The 15,518-nt window shown below is 37.6% G+C and overlaps 1 protein-coding gene across 1 annotated transcript; it reads right to left on the bottom strand.

Moving 5' to 3' along the window:
• Positions 1-4,549: 4,549 nt before the first annotated feature.
• eral1 (Era-like 12S mitochondrial rRNA chaperone 1) lies at positions 4,550-11,063 on the bottom strand. The gene is made up of 11 exons (XM_033977884.2): positions 10,846-11,063; positions 10,271-10,429; positions 10,048-10,175; positions 9,881-9,958; positions 9,742-9,788; positions 9,611-9,672; positions 9,414-9,526; positions 8,777-9,085; positions 7,973-8,122; positions 5,820-5,900; positions 4,550-4,932 (listed from the first exon to the last, which is right to left on the bottom strand). The coding sequence occupies exons 1-11, from the start codon at positions 10,946-10,948 to the stop codon at positions 4,810-4,812; spliced, it is 1,353 nt and encodes a 450-aa protein (XP_033833775.1). The 5' UTR covers positions 10,949-11,063; the 3' UTR covers positions 4,550-4,809.
• Positions 11,064-15,518: the final 4,455 nt, after the last annotated feature.

Consider the following 15,518-nt stretch of genomic DNA (forward strand, 5'->3'; position numbering starts at 1 on the left):
GTTAAGTGTGTTGCTTAAGTACGTGACAGTATTCATCTGGGACTGAACTACGAACATGTGCTCTATCAGCCATGTCTTTGAACCACGAACCTTTGGATCAGTGAATAAACACTCAAACAACTCAAACAACTGTAGCCCATCTTGTGTGCACAACATCACTTGGAAAGCTGAAAATTGTATCCTAGATAAACTGCTATGGTCATAATGTAAAATTGTATTAGCAAGAAACATACTACCAACAAACAACTAACAACTACCTCTATTAGGTACTCAATGCATTTTACATGGAACCATTCACCTGCTTCATTCATAATATGCGCATCTTGCCCAAGGACTTAAGGAACAGGGATCTAACTGCCAAGCATTGTATGAGTGGGCGAACATTCTACCAAACAAGATAGCAAAAACGTGCTGTGGTAACATAAACACTAGAGGAGAATAGTGTTTAGATTGATCAAGTCAGAAATATTCAAGCATAGACCTTGCAATTATTCCATTATTAGTGCTTTTATTGCGCAAAAAAACCCTGGAAAAACATACTTTCTACACTTACTACTCTCCACAGATATGACTTTCACATTGTCCTTCTGGTTGCCTCAGTGGAGAACATAGATATGTTTAATCCCAGACTGAGGAACATTTCAGGCAAAGCAAACATACATATCACCATGGAGACAGTTACATACACAAAGTTACACAGTGCACCTTTAATGTAGTCATACTAACAAAAACAACTGTGTATCTTGTTCTCAAAACTTTTAGCTACATGATGAATGAACTTGACCTTAAAACAGTGGTGCGAATCTGACTGAGGCTGAGGGTGTACTGTGAATATTTATGTTAATGACTTAGCATTGCCCCATGTATATTTATCAGCGTCACCCGAGAAGAAGATTTGGTTTTAATAGTTTCAACGAAGCACTGCGGCAATTTTAGCATGTGCAACAAAATGTACTCGTAGTATTATTTGATAGATATACTGTTCCTATGTGAGAGTGTGCAAAAACTGATCTAGCACTGTCTATCTAATAATGCCTCCAAATCTTGTAATAACATGACATCCAATGAGATACAGTTGCCGTAAATTCAGATCTTGGAACATAAATCCGTAGGATATAGGATTAAGAAGGTTTTAAGAGTCAGTGGAGGTTAGATTTATTGGCAAATTATGACATAAAGCTCCAATCTGTTACAGCTGAGATCATCGGCTCATCTCGGCTGCATTCAATTAGTCGAGAATAAAATCTGACAAATGGAGGAGAACATTGACACTGCCTGGGAATATTAAAATGTCAAAAATATCTTAAGGCAATTGTCTTGACTGGGTAAGAGAATCTCCAAAACAGTAACTCTGGTTTGCAGTGCTACTCCACAGGATTGGAGTTAGTTAGTTCAGAAGGTTGTGTTCACGTGGCATTACAACATTCAAGAATTTCTATAGTTTTAACTGGAAGGAAACAGCTTAGACTTCTATGTTGTGATTATGTGCTGTTTAACTGTCTGAATGAAGATTTGTTGACCTTGTCATGACTGTTGTTAGTTGAAAGGACTTTAAGCCAAGATAAGGTTAAAAAAAAAAAAAAAAAAAAGCTTTTTGTTATTTTGAATTTTAAGCACATGCAAAACCAACCAACATTTAGAATTCACACCTGCACCTGTTTTTAATGTTTTACGTGTGTTTTGCTTGTTTCTGTTTGTATTTTTCTATACAACAGGGCACCCGGGAAAAGTGAGAGTCTGAGTTCTCTCATTTGGCTCTTCCTGTATAAATAAAGATAAATGAATGAAATTAAATTAAAGATTAATATGGTAACTTTGTGAAACTAACCCCTAATCAATAGTGATAAGGTTCAACATTTATGGATCATACATCTGGATGTTTCTTCCAAAGATGGTGGGTGTCCCATAGAGTTATACAGGCCTCTGTTGTACATCTGAAACTATGACACCATCAGATTGTAGATTCTTGTTTCAGTGTCCTACTCTAGGTGACATTTTGAGGATTTTTCACCATTTAAAATACATAATATCTTGTTTTAAACTAAACTTTTACTATGGCAGGCCATATTTTTTCATCATTCTTAAACCCATTGTAGAAGCTGTAGTTGGTTATAATGGAAATGTACATAGACTTTCAGCGCAGTAACTATAAATAACATTATAATCACTAATAATAGACAGGTTGACCACTACCTGCATTTTCAGTTGAATGAAAGTTGCCTAAAGTTGGGTGTGTATCAGGGCAAGGGCGTCACATCCTGGTCCTCCACTGATAAGAGAAGTTCTGCGCGAAAACTGTCTGGTACAACCCAAATGTCATCATCATATGCAAATGAGCGAGGGTCTTTAAGTGCAGATACCAAGACACAGAACAGTTAGTCAAGAAGAACAGCAACAAGGAATACACCAAGCAGCAAGTGAGTATGAGATGGGTGGATGCTTGAATAATGTGGAACATCTTGTGCTCTGGACAGGATATCATCTTATACTGTAAGTTTATAAAATGGACACTACAGTATAGATGATGTACTATCCAGGGTCACATTCCTTCATCTGGACATGTCAAAATCTCATTTTTTTTTCCATCATCATTATTATTTTTTTGTTCTTGTTTTTTGGATAACAGAGGAGGGCCGTCAAACCGTTACCATTACTGAGTTTAGTAATGGTAAGGGTTCTATGGCTCTTGCTCAATGTCACCGCAGCGACTTTTTTACTTTAGTGAGGTTGTGCGATCAGCTTGGGTCTTTTGATTGAGAAGTGTACAGCGAATCCTGTGTCAGTAAAAGCATGTGTTTTGGAGCAGAGTGCAAAATTTGGAGGAAGAAATTTGACTAGGCCATTTTAAATGGGATTGACTGGTTTTAGTTTATGTTTTATCTTATAGTTTTATGTTCAACCCGGTTTTATTTGTTTTAATAAGAGAAAATCATCATATCATCCAGTCCTACTTCAAATTATTTTATTCAAATTTGGAGTATCAAGACATAGATTTTGTTTTTGTATTGTATTTTCCTTCTGTTCTTTAACTGTGCAGTGCAATACTGGAATTACCCCACTGTGGGACTAATTAAGGCATATCTTATCTTATCTTATCTTATCTTACTCATCATCAGACTGTATGTTGTTGGGTTGTTTTTTTTTTTACATTTTCATTAAATTTTTGTTACACTGTTTTTAAATAATATTTGTCAACTTTTCCAAATAAAATATGTTTCAAAACTAAAGTCATTGCCCTTTTCTTTACTTTTTCACTATGCCTCCTTGTCGCCTCCTGGTTGGCTTGTCTACACTCTGATCTAGTAAGTTACTGGTCAGCCTAATCACAGAAACGCAGATGTTTTTTTAAGCAGGGCCAAAGCTTTTACGAGACACTGAAGCCTCTCTTTGCCTTTGCTCTAGGCCAGGGACTGTATATTCATCAAGATGCCCCAATAGAATAAGTGTTAAGAAGGGGAAAATCTAATCCCCATTATCTGACCCACTTTTGAGTTGGGATAGTGCCCCATTTTGTCATCCATTAGGGAGACAATTCTGCCCGCGGGGTTGGCAGCACAGGTCTAATAACAGTAAAAAGCTGCACTGGGAAAACTAAAGAGAAAGCAAACATGGGTAGTGGTAGTGCTTGGACTTCAAAAGAGGAGGCTAAAGTGATGGCATAAAAAGCAGGATTTGAACAGGACATCTGGGACTTTTTTGAGTGAAAATGACGTAGCAGGTCTCAAGTTTATCTGCAGTCTTGTCTGCGGACAAGCAAAGAAAAAAAAACTTGATCGCTAAAAAAAGTTGCCTCCAGTCTGCCATAGCTACTCAGCCATGAACGCGCTGTCAACCCAGTGTCAAAACATCCCTTTGATGTGAGATGCTGTCAGACCAAAATACAACATACAGGTTTAATACAGGATTTTAGCAGAATAGGTCTGTTTATTTTTACAGGGAACTTGTAACTGTCTATTAATTTGCACAATAATTACTTGAGTTGATGATATGCAGTGTGGGGTTTTAGCACACTGGCTAAAATTAAGAGAACTCTAGACAGATAAAACAGTCTTAGGTCTAAAGAGTTTATGAATAAATGATTGAGATGATGATTAAACCTGAAACTATTTAAAGAACTTATCAAAGTATATTTCAGTATAATACATTTAAATCTACAGAGGTCTGTTGTAGTTTAAATGAGGATAGATGTCTATGGCGCGAAAAATAACACCAATTTGACTTCTGTGAATGGCCAGTGACGCATTTGGCCTTTAGGGTGGGGTTATAATCAGGAACAGACCGTTGAGTCACACCTTAAAATAACAATTTAAAGGGGACGTGTAGACATGTAGCCATTTTACAACAATAAATATTAAATGAAAATCTGCTGCTTGTTACATTGAAATGCCAATATCTTTGAAGATGCAGGGTCAGCAGCAGAAGATGAGTTCTGAAGTTTTGAACAGGAAGTCAATGGACCCAATTCTATTATTAAGTTGTTTTAGATAAATATTTACAACAAACAAAATGTACTATAGTAATTAATTATCATCAAAACACCAGTAATAGCCATAATGTGTCTTCTTTAATAACCATTTTAAACATAGATATTAAATATTTACATACAGCTGATGTAACCTTTGAATACACAAGCGTGATATTAAGTCCTTAATATAAATGCTATGTGACAGATACCACAGCGCGTAGCACAGTCAAATTATACAGTCTTCTCCTCATCACAATCCTCAGTGTTGTTAGTTGTTAGACACACAAATCCCATCTGAATTATTATGTTCATTCTTTTATCCAAATGTCTTTTCAAAAAATCTGTTACTTCTTTAACTTGACGGAAAGCTTCACACGGACTTCTGTGAGAAAGATGCGGCTGAGGTCCTCACTCACTTCTCGGGCCATGCGTGCCACCATCTGCCCCGCTGTCCCAATCACCATGCTCTGACCAAACAAAAAAGCAATGTGATTCAACATTTTAATGCATTTAAAACTTGTATCAAAAAGTGACATATTTCTGTTTTGTTATTTAAAATTAGTTTGAAAAGATAAAATGTTGTTTTACTTTTTTCTGAGTAGGCCTGTCACAATAACAACTTTGAAGTATGATATATTGCTGAAGAAAATGTAGACAATAAATGACAATATTGAAACTAACTGATTATTAAGAAAAAAAGGTTTAAAAAAAGGTTTGTATCTATAATAAGTCCTAAAAGTTATTTATTCCACCGTTGTTGTTACAGCTCAAATTTGATCATAGTACAGAAAAATAATAAGACGTTTTCCCTCCATGATAAATACTGACCCCAGAAATTATTGCTCCATTCATCAAATCACTCGATATAGTAATTATTGTGACAGACCTATTTCTGAGATATTCAAAAACTTGGCATTAACTTGAACTATAGATTTTTGTGCCCAACATTACGCTGCATGTTTCAGAGGTCAGCAGCCTCAAAACATTTCAGATTTCAGCCAAAGTAGTTTTTGTCATTAAATATAAATGGATTAGAAAGGCTGCTGAAATATTTACAAGTGAAAATGACTGAAGGAAAAATCTAACTGAATGTGCCATGAATGGACGTCAACATTTTATAAAATATGTAGTGTGGGTTTAGCATGGCCATAATACACAAAAACACATCCATGCCAGCATAAGGTTTTGCTACATTAGAGTTTGTTATGGAACCCTTTAAAATAAACCTATTTTATCATTTTGTTTGACAATATCTCTATACTGTGTCTTGCTATAAGGGGCCAGTAATTCTGCATATATGTCTTATTCTCTTGAGTAGCACAGAAATAAGTTATACAAGAAGAATACAACCTACCACATGAGTCTCTTTCTTTGCATAAAGTCTCACTGATATATCCAATTCCCCATTTTCTCCTTCATGCCACAGTTCAACTCTCTGCAAAAACAAAATGCAACAAATAAATTATGACTCATTGTTTAATTACAACTAATCGATTATTGAAATAGCTGTGAACTATTTTAGTAAGAATATGTCTTATGACTCAGATCAGTAACTACATACAAGTGACACAGGAAATGTGTCTATTTTGTGTTTTTTTATGAAAACATTCTATCGTCTGTAAACATGTTCCACCAGGATGTCCTCAAGTGGGTTCAGTTCAGCTTTCTGGGTACAAGTTAGGAAACATCTCATTCAATGTCAATGGAGGAGGATACAGGGGGTGATGTGGGGTCTTTCAGGAGAGGAGACTGGAAAGGGTCAAGATGGCAGGTAGTGAGTTTCTTGATGGACAGAAGTTTGGTAGTGTCAGAGAAGGATAAGGGGAAGAAGGAGGACAAACTCTGGTTTCTGGATGGCTTGAGGCTGGATTCTGGAGCGGATTAAATGGAGAGAGTGTTGAGTGAATGGTTTGGGTGTTGGAGTAGAAAAATGATAAGTGCTTATTGCATTTCTCTGTAGTGAATGTGGAGATGATATTGTCCATGCGTTTGGAAAGTTGAGCAAATGTGGAAAACAGGGTGCGGGAGTTAGAAGAGTTGGAATGGATGATTAGACTGGGAGGTTTTGAGAGTTGTGATGTAGGTGGAGTTTTTGTAGGCTTCGGCGTGAACAGTGAGACCGGTTTTGCAATGGAGTCATGCTTTTGAGTTCTGGGGTGTACCAAAGGGCAGATGTGGAGTAAGAGAGTTTTTAGTTTTTTTTCGTGGGGCACGTAGATCAAGGCAGAAAAAGTCAACAAGTTCTGAGATGGTTGAGTTTGTAGGAAGGGAGGAGAAAGGAGGTGAGAGAGGTAGCAGAGTGATTTGAGATTGCAGAAAATTATTCAATGAGTTTGTTTGGGAGTTGGGGTGGTAATGAGTATGTTCAAGGTGATGGCAAGGTAGTCAGAGATAGCGAAATCAGTTAGTAATTATTATGCTATGTTATGGATTGTGACTGAGGAACAGACAAGATTGAGTATGAGTCCATGGGTGTGTGTATGTGAGCTGACATGTTGGGTGAGACTGGGCAGGGATTTTCAAAGTAAAGGTATCTGGGTGGTGAGGTCTGATTGAGTGCAGTGCAATCTTGTGGTTATTGCCAAGTTTCAGTTCATTGTCAATTATAAATTCATGCAGAAGCAGGCTTTTGTTATTGATTGACAGGCTTATTGCCACCAATCAAGTGGATCTCAGTGCGGCCAGGCCATGTAGGCAACCACTGGCAACTAGATTGGTGGAAGCCTTGAGAGTCAGCACCACGGTAGGAGACAAACAGGCGAAGTGAGGTAGAATCAGATGGCAGGCAGGATCGCAGCAAAACTACCATAAAATCCATAAATAAAGCTGTTATGAAGATTTTCTTTTATCAGATGGAGAAGCAGCAGTCAAAACGTGCCAGCGTCCTATCTCAACTTCTAATAGACTTTATATTACCAGTGGCTAAGTTTACATGCACATCAAAATCGGATTATTATCTGATTTCTGAACATTCAAGATTACTTAAATGACACGCAAACTGCAAAAATCTGATGTGAGTAATCAGATGGACCATAATTGAAAAGAAATCCAATGATTTAATCATCTTTTAACTTAAAAAATCTGATAATAATCAGATTTTGAGTGTGCATGTAACCGCAGCCAGTCTTGTTACACAACATGAGATACAAATGAATCAGTGGCAACCAGTGGGGCTGAAACTAATTATTATTTTGCTGTTCGATCAATCTATAAAATACTCTTGTGATTAATTGCTTATTTTGTGAAAGAGATTTTTACAAAATTGAGATGCTGCTTGAGAAAATTATGGCTACATTTAAATAAAAAAACGTTCATCATCAAAAATAAAAAAATGAATTGAATATTGAATATGAAACTGCTCTGTCTATAAAGCCCCTAAATCCGCTCACAGCACGTTTCAGAGCCTGTGTATTGGCAATAAACAATTATTCAAATACTAAATTAGATGACAAATATTTCAATTGATTAGTTGTGACTAAATTATCAACTTGTTTCAGCTCTACTTACCTGAGTCAAAGAATATGGCACTTCCTGAGGTAAATACTCCAAAAGTTTCTCTCTGATTATATTACTACAGATTTGCTCTGGGGACTGATCCGTTAAAACCTCACTGTGATACTGCCATTCACCGGGTTTAGCGTTCATCAGGAAGTAGCCCTAAAACAAGAGATTAGTGATTAGTTGCTTCTCAGTTAGCACAGTATTTTTCAAACCTTTCTGAGTCGAGGTGCACTTTTTTGATTAAAACATTTCCACAGCACACCACTCACTATTTTCCTTGCTTCTGTGTCTAACTTTTTATATTGGGGAATGGTAATTGTTTCACTTTCTCAACTAGTTCAGAAGTTGCCCAGGACACTCCAAAATAGTTACTTATTCAATCAATTAAATGCATGTGTGAGTCTACTTAACTGTAATTGGAGTTTACTCCCAAAACCTAGCAATACCTCCACTTGCAAAATCAATGAGTTATCATAATCTTTCATTTAGATGTGCTGAACAGTGCTGCCACAACAGTAAAATTTCAAACCTGGCTTTCAATATTTAGGATAAGATTTGATCATCGATACCAATTTAATACCACAATCATAATTTAAAAAAAATACTGATATTGATCAAGACCTAAAACTATCTAAAAGGTCCAAACTATTCAGGAAAGGTCCTAAAACTATTGAGGAAAGGTCCAGATTTTATGTATTTTTCAATACCCATACTTCAAAATGAGATTCTAGTTTCGATACTAGTTTTAATATTGATTAATAATTGGCTAGTGATACTTTTGACTACCATAGTACAACATTAAACATGCACCTTTAGTGTGTCTACGTCCTCTGCATCCAGGGATGAGAGCATGAAGACATCTTTGAAGTGGGGCCAGCCTCTCTGACTGCTCAGCGCTCGCAGCTGCTCTTTACTCAGTGCAGATTTGTCATGATCAGAGGCTGCAGGATCCTCTGAGTTGTCCTCATTGGGAGGGAAGTGCCGTGTTGTTTCTGGGCGTTTTTCAGCCCATGGAGGTCTGATCACTGGTCTGACCCGGATTTTACGTCCATTTACAATACCACACGTCAGCTCCGTAGTGATGTCCAGCAGTCTGTCCTTGGTCTTTATGAGGTCAACCTAAAAACAGAAGAAAAGGAAAAGGCAGCATGAAGAGCTTGTTGAGGAGTTAGTTTTGCCAGTCCCCATGATATAGTCTATAAGAAAATAGTTTGATTCGGATGTATTTTATTATGAATTTGCATAGGAAATCAAATATAATCTATAGTGGAAGAAGTGTGCTGGCAGTTCTATTGTGTTCGGTGAATGATTGTCGCAAGAAATATGCATTATAGGTATATACAGTTAGACTGTGCCATTGCTCTGATTATTTATAAATGGCAGTGTACAGCAATTTATTTTATTAAAGTTTAATAACTGTTACAGAAAAAAAACATTCAATCATTACCTTATTGAGAACAAGTATAGCTGGGGTGTTGGGATGGAGAGCAAGACATTTAAGCACCTCAAAGTCCAGTCTGCCACACATCCATCTGTCTGAGACGTCCACCAAAACAACCACTGGACAAAAAAAATACTATGTAAGCTAGTCTATACTGAAGATATGAAGACCAAGTTATATTGTATTGTAAGGTATATTATTACCAAGGTCGGCCTCTTTTATAGTGTTCCAAGGATCTATGAGTAAGGACTTCTCTAACTGGTGTCTGTAAATAGTTAATTTGTTAAAAATAGAGTTAAAAAACAAGCAATGCTATTATGAAAGCAGGTCTTACCTTTTGACTTTGGAAGGGGTTGTTAGGCCGGGGGTATCCAGTAAAATCTTTAAATTTACAAATATTTAAATTTGATTACATGCTGTGTTAAAATTGCAATTAGTTAGATAGCAATGTATAATAGTAACAGCAATCTTACTATCTGCGTCTCATCCTCTGTTACAACACCCACCGCACGTGTCCGAGTTGTATGTACTTTCTTGGAAACAGCAAACAGCTTTAAAATAAAGTTATTTATTATTGAATACCAACTCAATCAAATCTAAATGAGTAACTAATGTGTTTAAAATATAAACCATTACTGACCTTTCTTCCAAGAAGCTGGTTAGACAATGTTGACTTTCCAGCATTAGGAGCACCAATTATGGCGACTTTTAAAACCTTGGCATTTCCAGGCTGGTCTGGGTGTCGCATTAACAGTGATATTTGCTGAGCTGTAGAAAGGAAAGTATTTAACTCTTTGGTCATATGACAGTCAATAAAAACAATATAACATTATCTGGAAAGTGTAAATGATAAATCTAGCTACCACTGTCTGGTGGTACAGAAGCTGGGAGCCGGGCAGAGCCACTCTCTGACTCTGCAAATCTGCCTTTCATCAGACGACTCCACAGTGCATCAGATGAAATGAACCGTGCAGGAGGCAGAAGATATCCATCAATCCTTCCTGGACTGCAGACTGCATTTCCTGTAAAGGCAAGACACCATTATCTCTATACAATATTCCATTAATATCAGTGCAACAGATCTAATGCAGTGATTTGTATCGTACTCTATTAGATGGCTTGTATGTTTTTACATGGACCATGTGTCTGACATTAAATAAAAATTATGATGATTATAAAAAAGATACTAGTGTATATAATGTAAGAACAAAGGTAAATGGTCATAAATAACGCTTCTAAAAACATTTTTTTTTTTTTACATTTATGCAATAACAAACCATATACTCATTTGCATCAAGTAGCCACTTTAAGTTAATCTGAAAAGAGGAAAAGGTGTGGACTTGAAAATACAAAAGCATAAATTAATTTGCACTACTGAAGTCAAGCACAACATGTTTTTGGTTTCGGTACAGAGGTTAATCATATTTGGAGCTCTTACCAGGCTGGAGCAGACGTGACGTCGTTTCTGTTCTTGCTAAAACAATCCTAGGACGTCCTGCCGAGGAGCCCCTGATCACCCGGGCACACGCTCTCAAAGCCATTTCTCCTAAATTATACGAATATTAGGCTATATTATTTTAATACGTTTAAAGATTATGATGTTTACGTTCACATTGCCCGAAGAGCGCGGCCATTTTTGTTTGACCAAAGAACAGCGACTTCCGGTTTAAAGAGAATCATCAGAAGCATGAATGAACGCGAATGCGACAACTAGTGGCAAGGAATTCACAGTCAATATGACAATACGGGTCACTGCGGTCAAATAACTACAATAATCTAGAAAGGGGTGCTCATTTTTCCCCCCTCTACGAACCAAAATGAGCGGCCATTAGCAGGTCAAGGTCTAAACCTCATGGCACTTTGCACATCAAAATATTCTTCTGCAAGAAATGTGTGATTTAATTCACTTTTAACGTTATGAAATAGACCTCCCTCTCATCTCCTGACAGGCTTTTTGATACAAAATTGAATCAAAATACATTCTCTTTAAAATCTCAGAACCCCCTTACGGGCCAAATTAGAGCCACTGATGGGCCAAGCTTGGGTTTGGGCACCCTGATCCAGATTAAAACAAGTCTCTGCTTATTTGTCAAATATAATAAGCATCATATTGGGCTATATATTGTTGTTAGCTGTACTGAATAATGAAAAACATACATTAATTTTATTGGTCTAAATTGTATTCTATATTTCATAAACCCTATTTAGTGATTGAACTAAACTGCTAAATTAGACTAAAAACAGGTTTATTGACATTGTAAGTGAGCAAAATTCACAAAATAATAATAATAATAATAGCAAAATATAAACTATGAAAAAATAAGGGCACGCAAACAATAAGGTGTTAAACAGAAGAACAACAGTGCAAAACTGGCAGTGCAAAATATATGATGCATGTTGAAATGAGTTATTTAAAGTGACAGGTGTTCATATATTATTAAAATTCAAATTGGCTAATATTAATATTTAAGATACATTTCCACAGATGGGCCCACATAAATATAAACAAGAGTGAGTGAGCCCTTAATTTGCAGTAAACTCCCTGTGTTTCCCTGAGGGCTCCTGCAGTCAAAGTCAGTAAGCACCTGTCAACAGCAGGTATGATACTCAGTGGCTAAAATCTGCCCGTGGCTATTACAAATCATCTCATCACAATGCACAAACACATCTGCTGACATGAGCACTTTAAAATGGATGACATCCCTCACAGGCCCTTTGGCTCTTTGGAGATTCTCCAGATTACTTTGTGAGGGATGACGCTCCTATAACCACAAATCAGATTGCACAGTGCAGACTTTTTCTTTTCCCTCTCATCCCCTGAGTACACAGTGCATAGCTTTACCCCTGAGGATAACGGATGCACAGTTGTGACATTGGGGGAGGATATATTGCGCTCCCATGATCCCAAACAAGCTGCTTGTTTAGTTTTTAAAATTAGATATCCTCCTGGCACAGCTCAGTTCATAGTGCCGAGCTGATATTAACTTTCTTCTGTTAATGATCAGGTTAATAGGACACTGCATGTATGTTAAAGGGACGATATGTAGCCTGGTTTCAAAAAGGTACAATCACAGCTTAAGTGCCTAACCTACATAAAGTTTTTCTCATTCTCTGTAGACAGGCCATGCCTCCACAAGAACCTCCTGAATTCACTTACTAAGCTGCAGAGGCTGAACTAGCAGTGATTAATGATTAGCAGGTCCTGGGGTGTAGGTAGCGAGGAGTCAGACCAGAGAGTCCCTTTAGGTTTAAACCAATTGAGCTAATATTGAGACTAGAAACCCAAATGAGAGACTCATGAGGCTCATTGTGCTTTCTGATGGATAACCACAACACCAAATTGGAACATAAACAACCTGGCAATATGTTTGTAAGATTTTGGAAAGAATAACTTAGAATTGTTATCAAGCAATACTTAATTTGAACATGTTTATCTTGTATCTGGGGACACTGATAAGTCATGTTATAATTTGAAAAGTACACTCTCTAACTTTAACAATGTCACATGTTGTTTCTTTATATCAAACCCTCAGAAAGCAGATGCCTCCCTATAGTCCATCCAGCGCACCGGCTGTTTGTTGGTCCTCCAGGACTTGCTTAGGGTGGAACAAACACCTCCAGAGGGGATGCATGATGAAGAATATCAGGTAGCATGCAATCTGTCATCATCTAAGTCTAAAAGCACTGCCGCAATAGACAAGGCACAAAACGTGAGCTTTTAGCAGACACTTACAGTAGAATTTCAATTGAAGCAAGAGGATATTTGAGGATCAGTAATGTTTGAACTTGCTGTCTCCTGTGTGTCTCTCAAATTCATTCAAGGCCTCCGCTCCCTCGGGGCTTTCCTCACATGGACATTTCACGTGGGAGTGTATCAGAGCTCTTTCTATGACTGCATTAACTTTGGCCTTCAGAAAGAACTCTCCACAAAAAAGACAAAAAGGGTTCGCCGGCAGACCATTTAATCATAAGCCGTAGCCCACTTTAGCGTTTGAAGTGCACTTGCCAATGGGATTCAATGCTGTGTGATGGAAAACCTCTCTACTGTTGGAAATCACTGGGCTGTTGATTTCTAATCAGCCTGGCTTTTTGTAGTTGTATCAAAACATTGTATATTCTCTTTGTACAAATGCAGGCGTTGGTGAATAAGCTGCATTTCTATAGACCGAGCACTGACATATGGTGCATATAGGCCATAAGAACTGAGGAATCCAGGAATATAGTGCATATTCAGATGTTACCTCACTACAGCCTTTAAACATAATCGTATTTGAACTCTCTTCTTGGGATTGACCCCTATCAGCGGAAAAGTGCAATAACCAATAACCCAAATTAACCTATTGGAAGAGCAAATTACCTTTTGGAATAATAGGTCTCTAGCTTTTGTAAAGTTGGACAATAACAAATGCAGCAAAATATTGTTATTTTGTTTGTTTTTGGTTTTTTTTTTAATTTTTTGTTTTGTTTTTTTTATGATTTAAAGGCATTGCTTTAAACAAACAAGTATTAAAAGTGTTGTTTTCATTATCAATCAATTGTCAATTAGCAAATGTTCTTTAATGTTGTTACACTTTTTTGGCTTTGGTACGTATGCTCAATATGAATTTTTTTTAATGCCACCTAAAATGTTAATGGAACTATAGAGAATGTGTGCTATGCTGAAAGTCTATGTGTCCGAGGAGATTTTGGTCTGGACCCCCAGGTAGTAAAACTGATGGGATTATGTATGCAATAACAGCAGACCCGGCACTAATAAGGAATGCTGGCTGGTCCTGTGGAATAATAAAGTTCATGGCATAATCCGCAGCAGTCATAGGGCATGTCACCAGGAGTAGAGGTGGAAAAAACAACAATGTGTCAGGGTGTCAGAGCAGCAGTCACTCCATCACCACTGATTGCAGAGCAGGGCGCGATGCTGCACAGCTGGCTGACTGTCTATAGAGCACCTGAACTTTATCCTGCTGAGGACTCCAACAAAGAGGGCTATTTGTAAAGCACCACAGCCTCCTGCATGAATAGATGAATGTGCAAATCTGATAAACAAGAAGGAGGTGTGACTTCACTGTTCCTTCTCATGCAATCACCGCTCCATAAGTCCTCCAAAGACATGATTTAGCTCCCAAACTACCCATATAGGTCACACTGATGCTCTGATTGTACAATCTCTGTCACAGCGGGGCGGAGAAAGAAAAAAAAACTTTTATTCATTCTAGACTTGCAATCGATGGGACTTGTCTGTGAAGTGGATCAATAATGCCTCCCTTTGAAATCATCAATCACGTCGGTGGTGAATTTAAAAAGCGTAATTAGGAGCAGCGTTCTTAAACATCCTGTATTGATGTCTTCTTTGGTATGGAGAAAGACACCATTCTGCATCATTAACTTTGTATTATTGGCTGATGGAGCCTGCTGCTGCTACTTCCCCACCTGCTGAACTCGAAGCGCCGTGTGTGATTGGGCTTTCAGACCAAATTCTCCTTTCTTTCACTGGGCTGATGGGGGAAGTGTGGCTCGCAGGTCCAAATTGGCTGGAGTATTGTAATGAACCCAGTCTCTGAGCTAGACCATAGATTCTGAGTTTCCTTCACAACGTCTTATTTCGATGTTTTTGGAGCTGAACATAGTAATTTTCTCCCTAAAACTCCAGTCGGATCACTTTCTGTTTGTGTTTCATCGTTTGACATCGCAGTAGCATAGGTGCACTCTTACAGCTGTTGACCATCTGTCTCTCTCTAGTAATAAAACAGTATCAATATGGTGGCGAGAGGGCAGGTGGGCTGTTGTAATGGAGTAATTTATTTTAGTTGTCACAGAAATATAAGTCTTTGATTAGGGACCTATACACATCAGGCTGCACAAATAGAACCTTTCATCAAATCACAAAGCATGTGACACTATTGACCGCACACTCCACTTGTGTTTCTGTACTTTTTTTACCAGTCTCGTGAAAAGTTATTTTGTGAATGTTAAATTTACCACTAGTCCTCAATATTTTCACACTAAGTATCACCAGCTATAGTAGCTTTTCGAGTACCACCAGTATAAAACTGGACTATCAGCCATACATTTAGGCTAAACGTGGTCTAAAATGAAAATTCACGATGGATAAGT

This window comes from Periophthalmus magnuspinnatus, chromosome 14 (genome assembly GCF_009829125.3).
Source record: "Periophthalmus magnuspinnatus isolate fPerMag1 chromosome 14, fPerMag1.2.pri, whole genome shotgun sequence".
In the NCBI taxonomy this organism is placed as follows: Eukaryota; Metazoa; Chordata; class Actinopteri; order Gobiiformes; family Gobiidae; genus Periophthalmus; species Periophthalmus magnuspinnatus.

Coding starts and splice junctions, on each gene's coding strand:
- eral1 (XM_033977884.2), bottom strand. CDS start 10,948: ATGGCTTTGAGAGCGTGTGCCCGGGTGATCAGGGGCTCCTCGGCAGGA. Junction 9,959..10,047: donor ACCAGCTTCTTGGAAGAAAG/GTCAGTAATGGT, acceptor TTTATTTTAAAG/CTGTTTGCTGTTTCCAAGAA. Junction 9,086..9,413: donor CTATACTTGTTCTCAATAAG/GTAATGATTGAA, acceptor TTCTGTTTTTAG/GTTGACCTCATAAAGACCAA.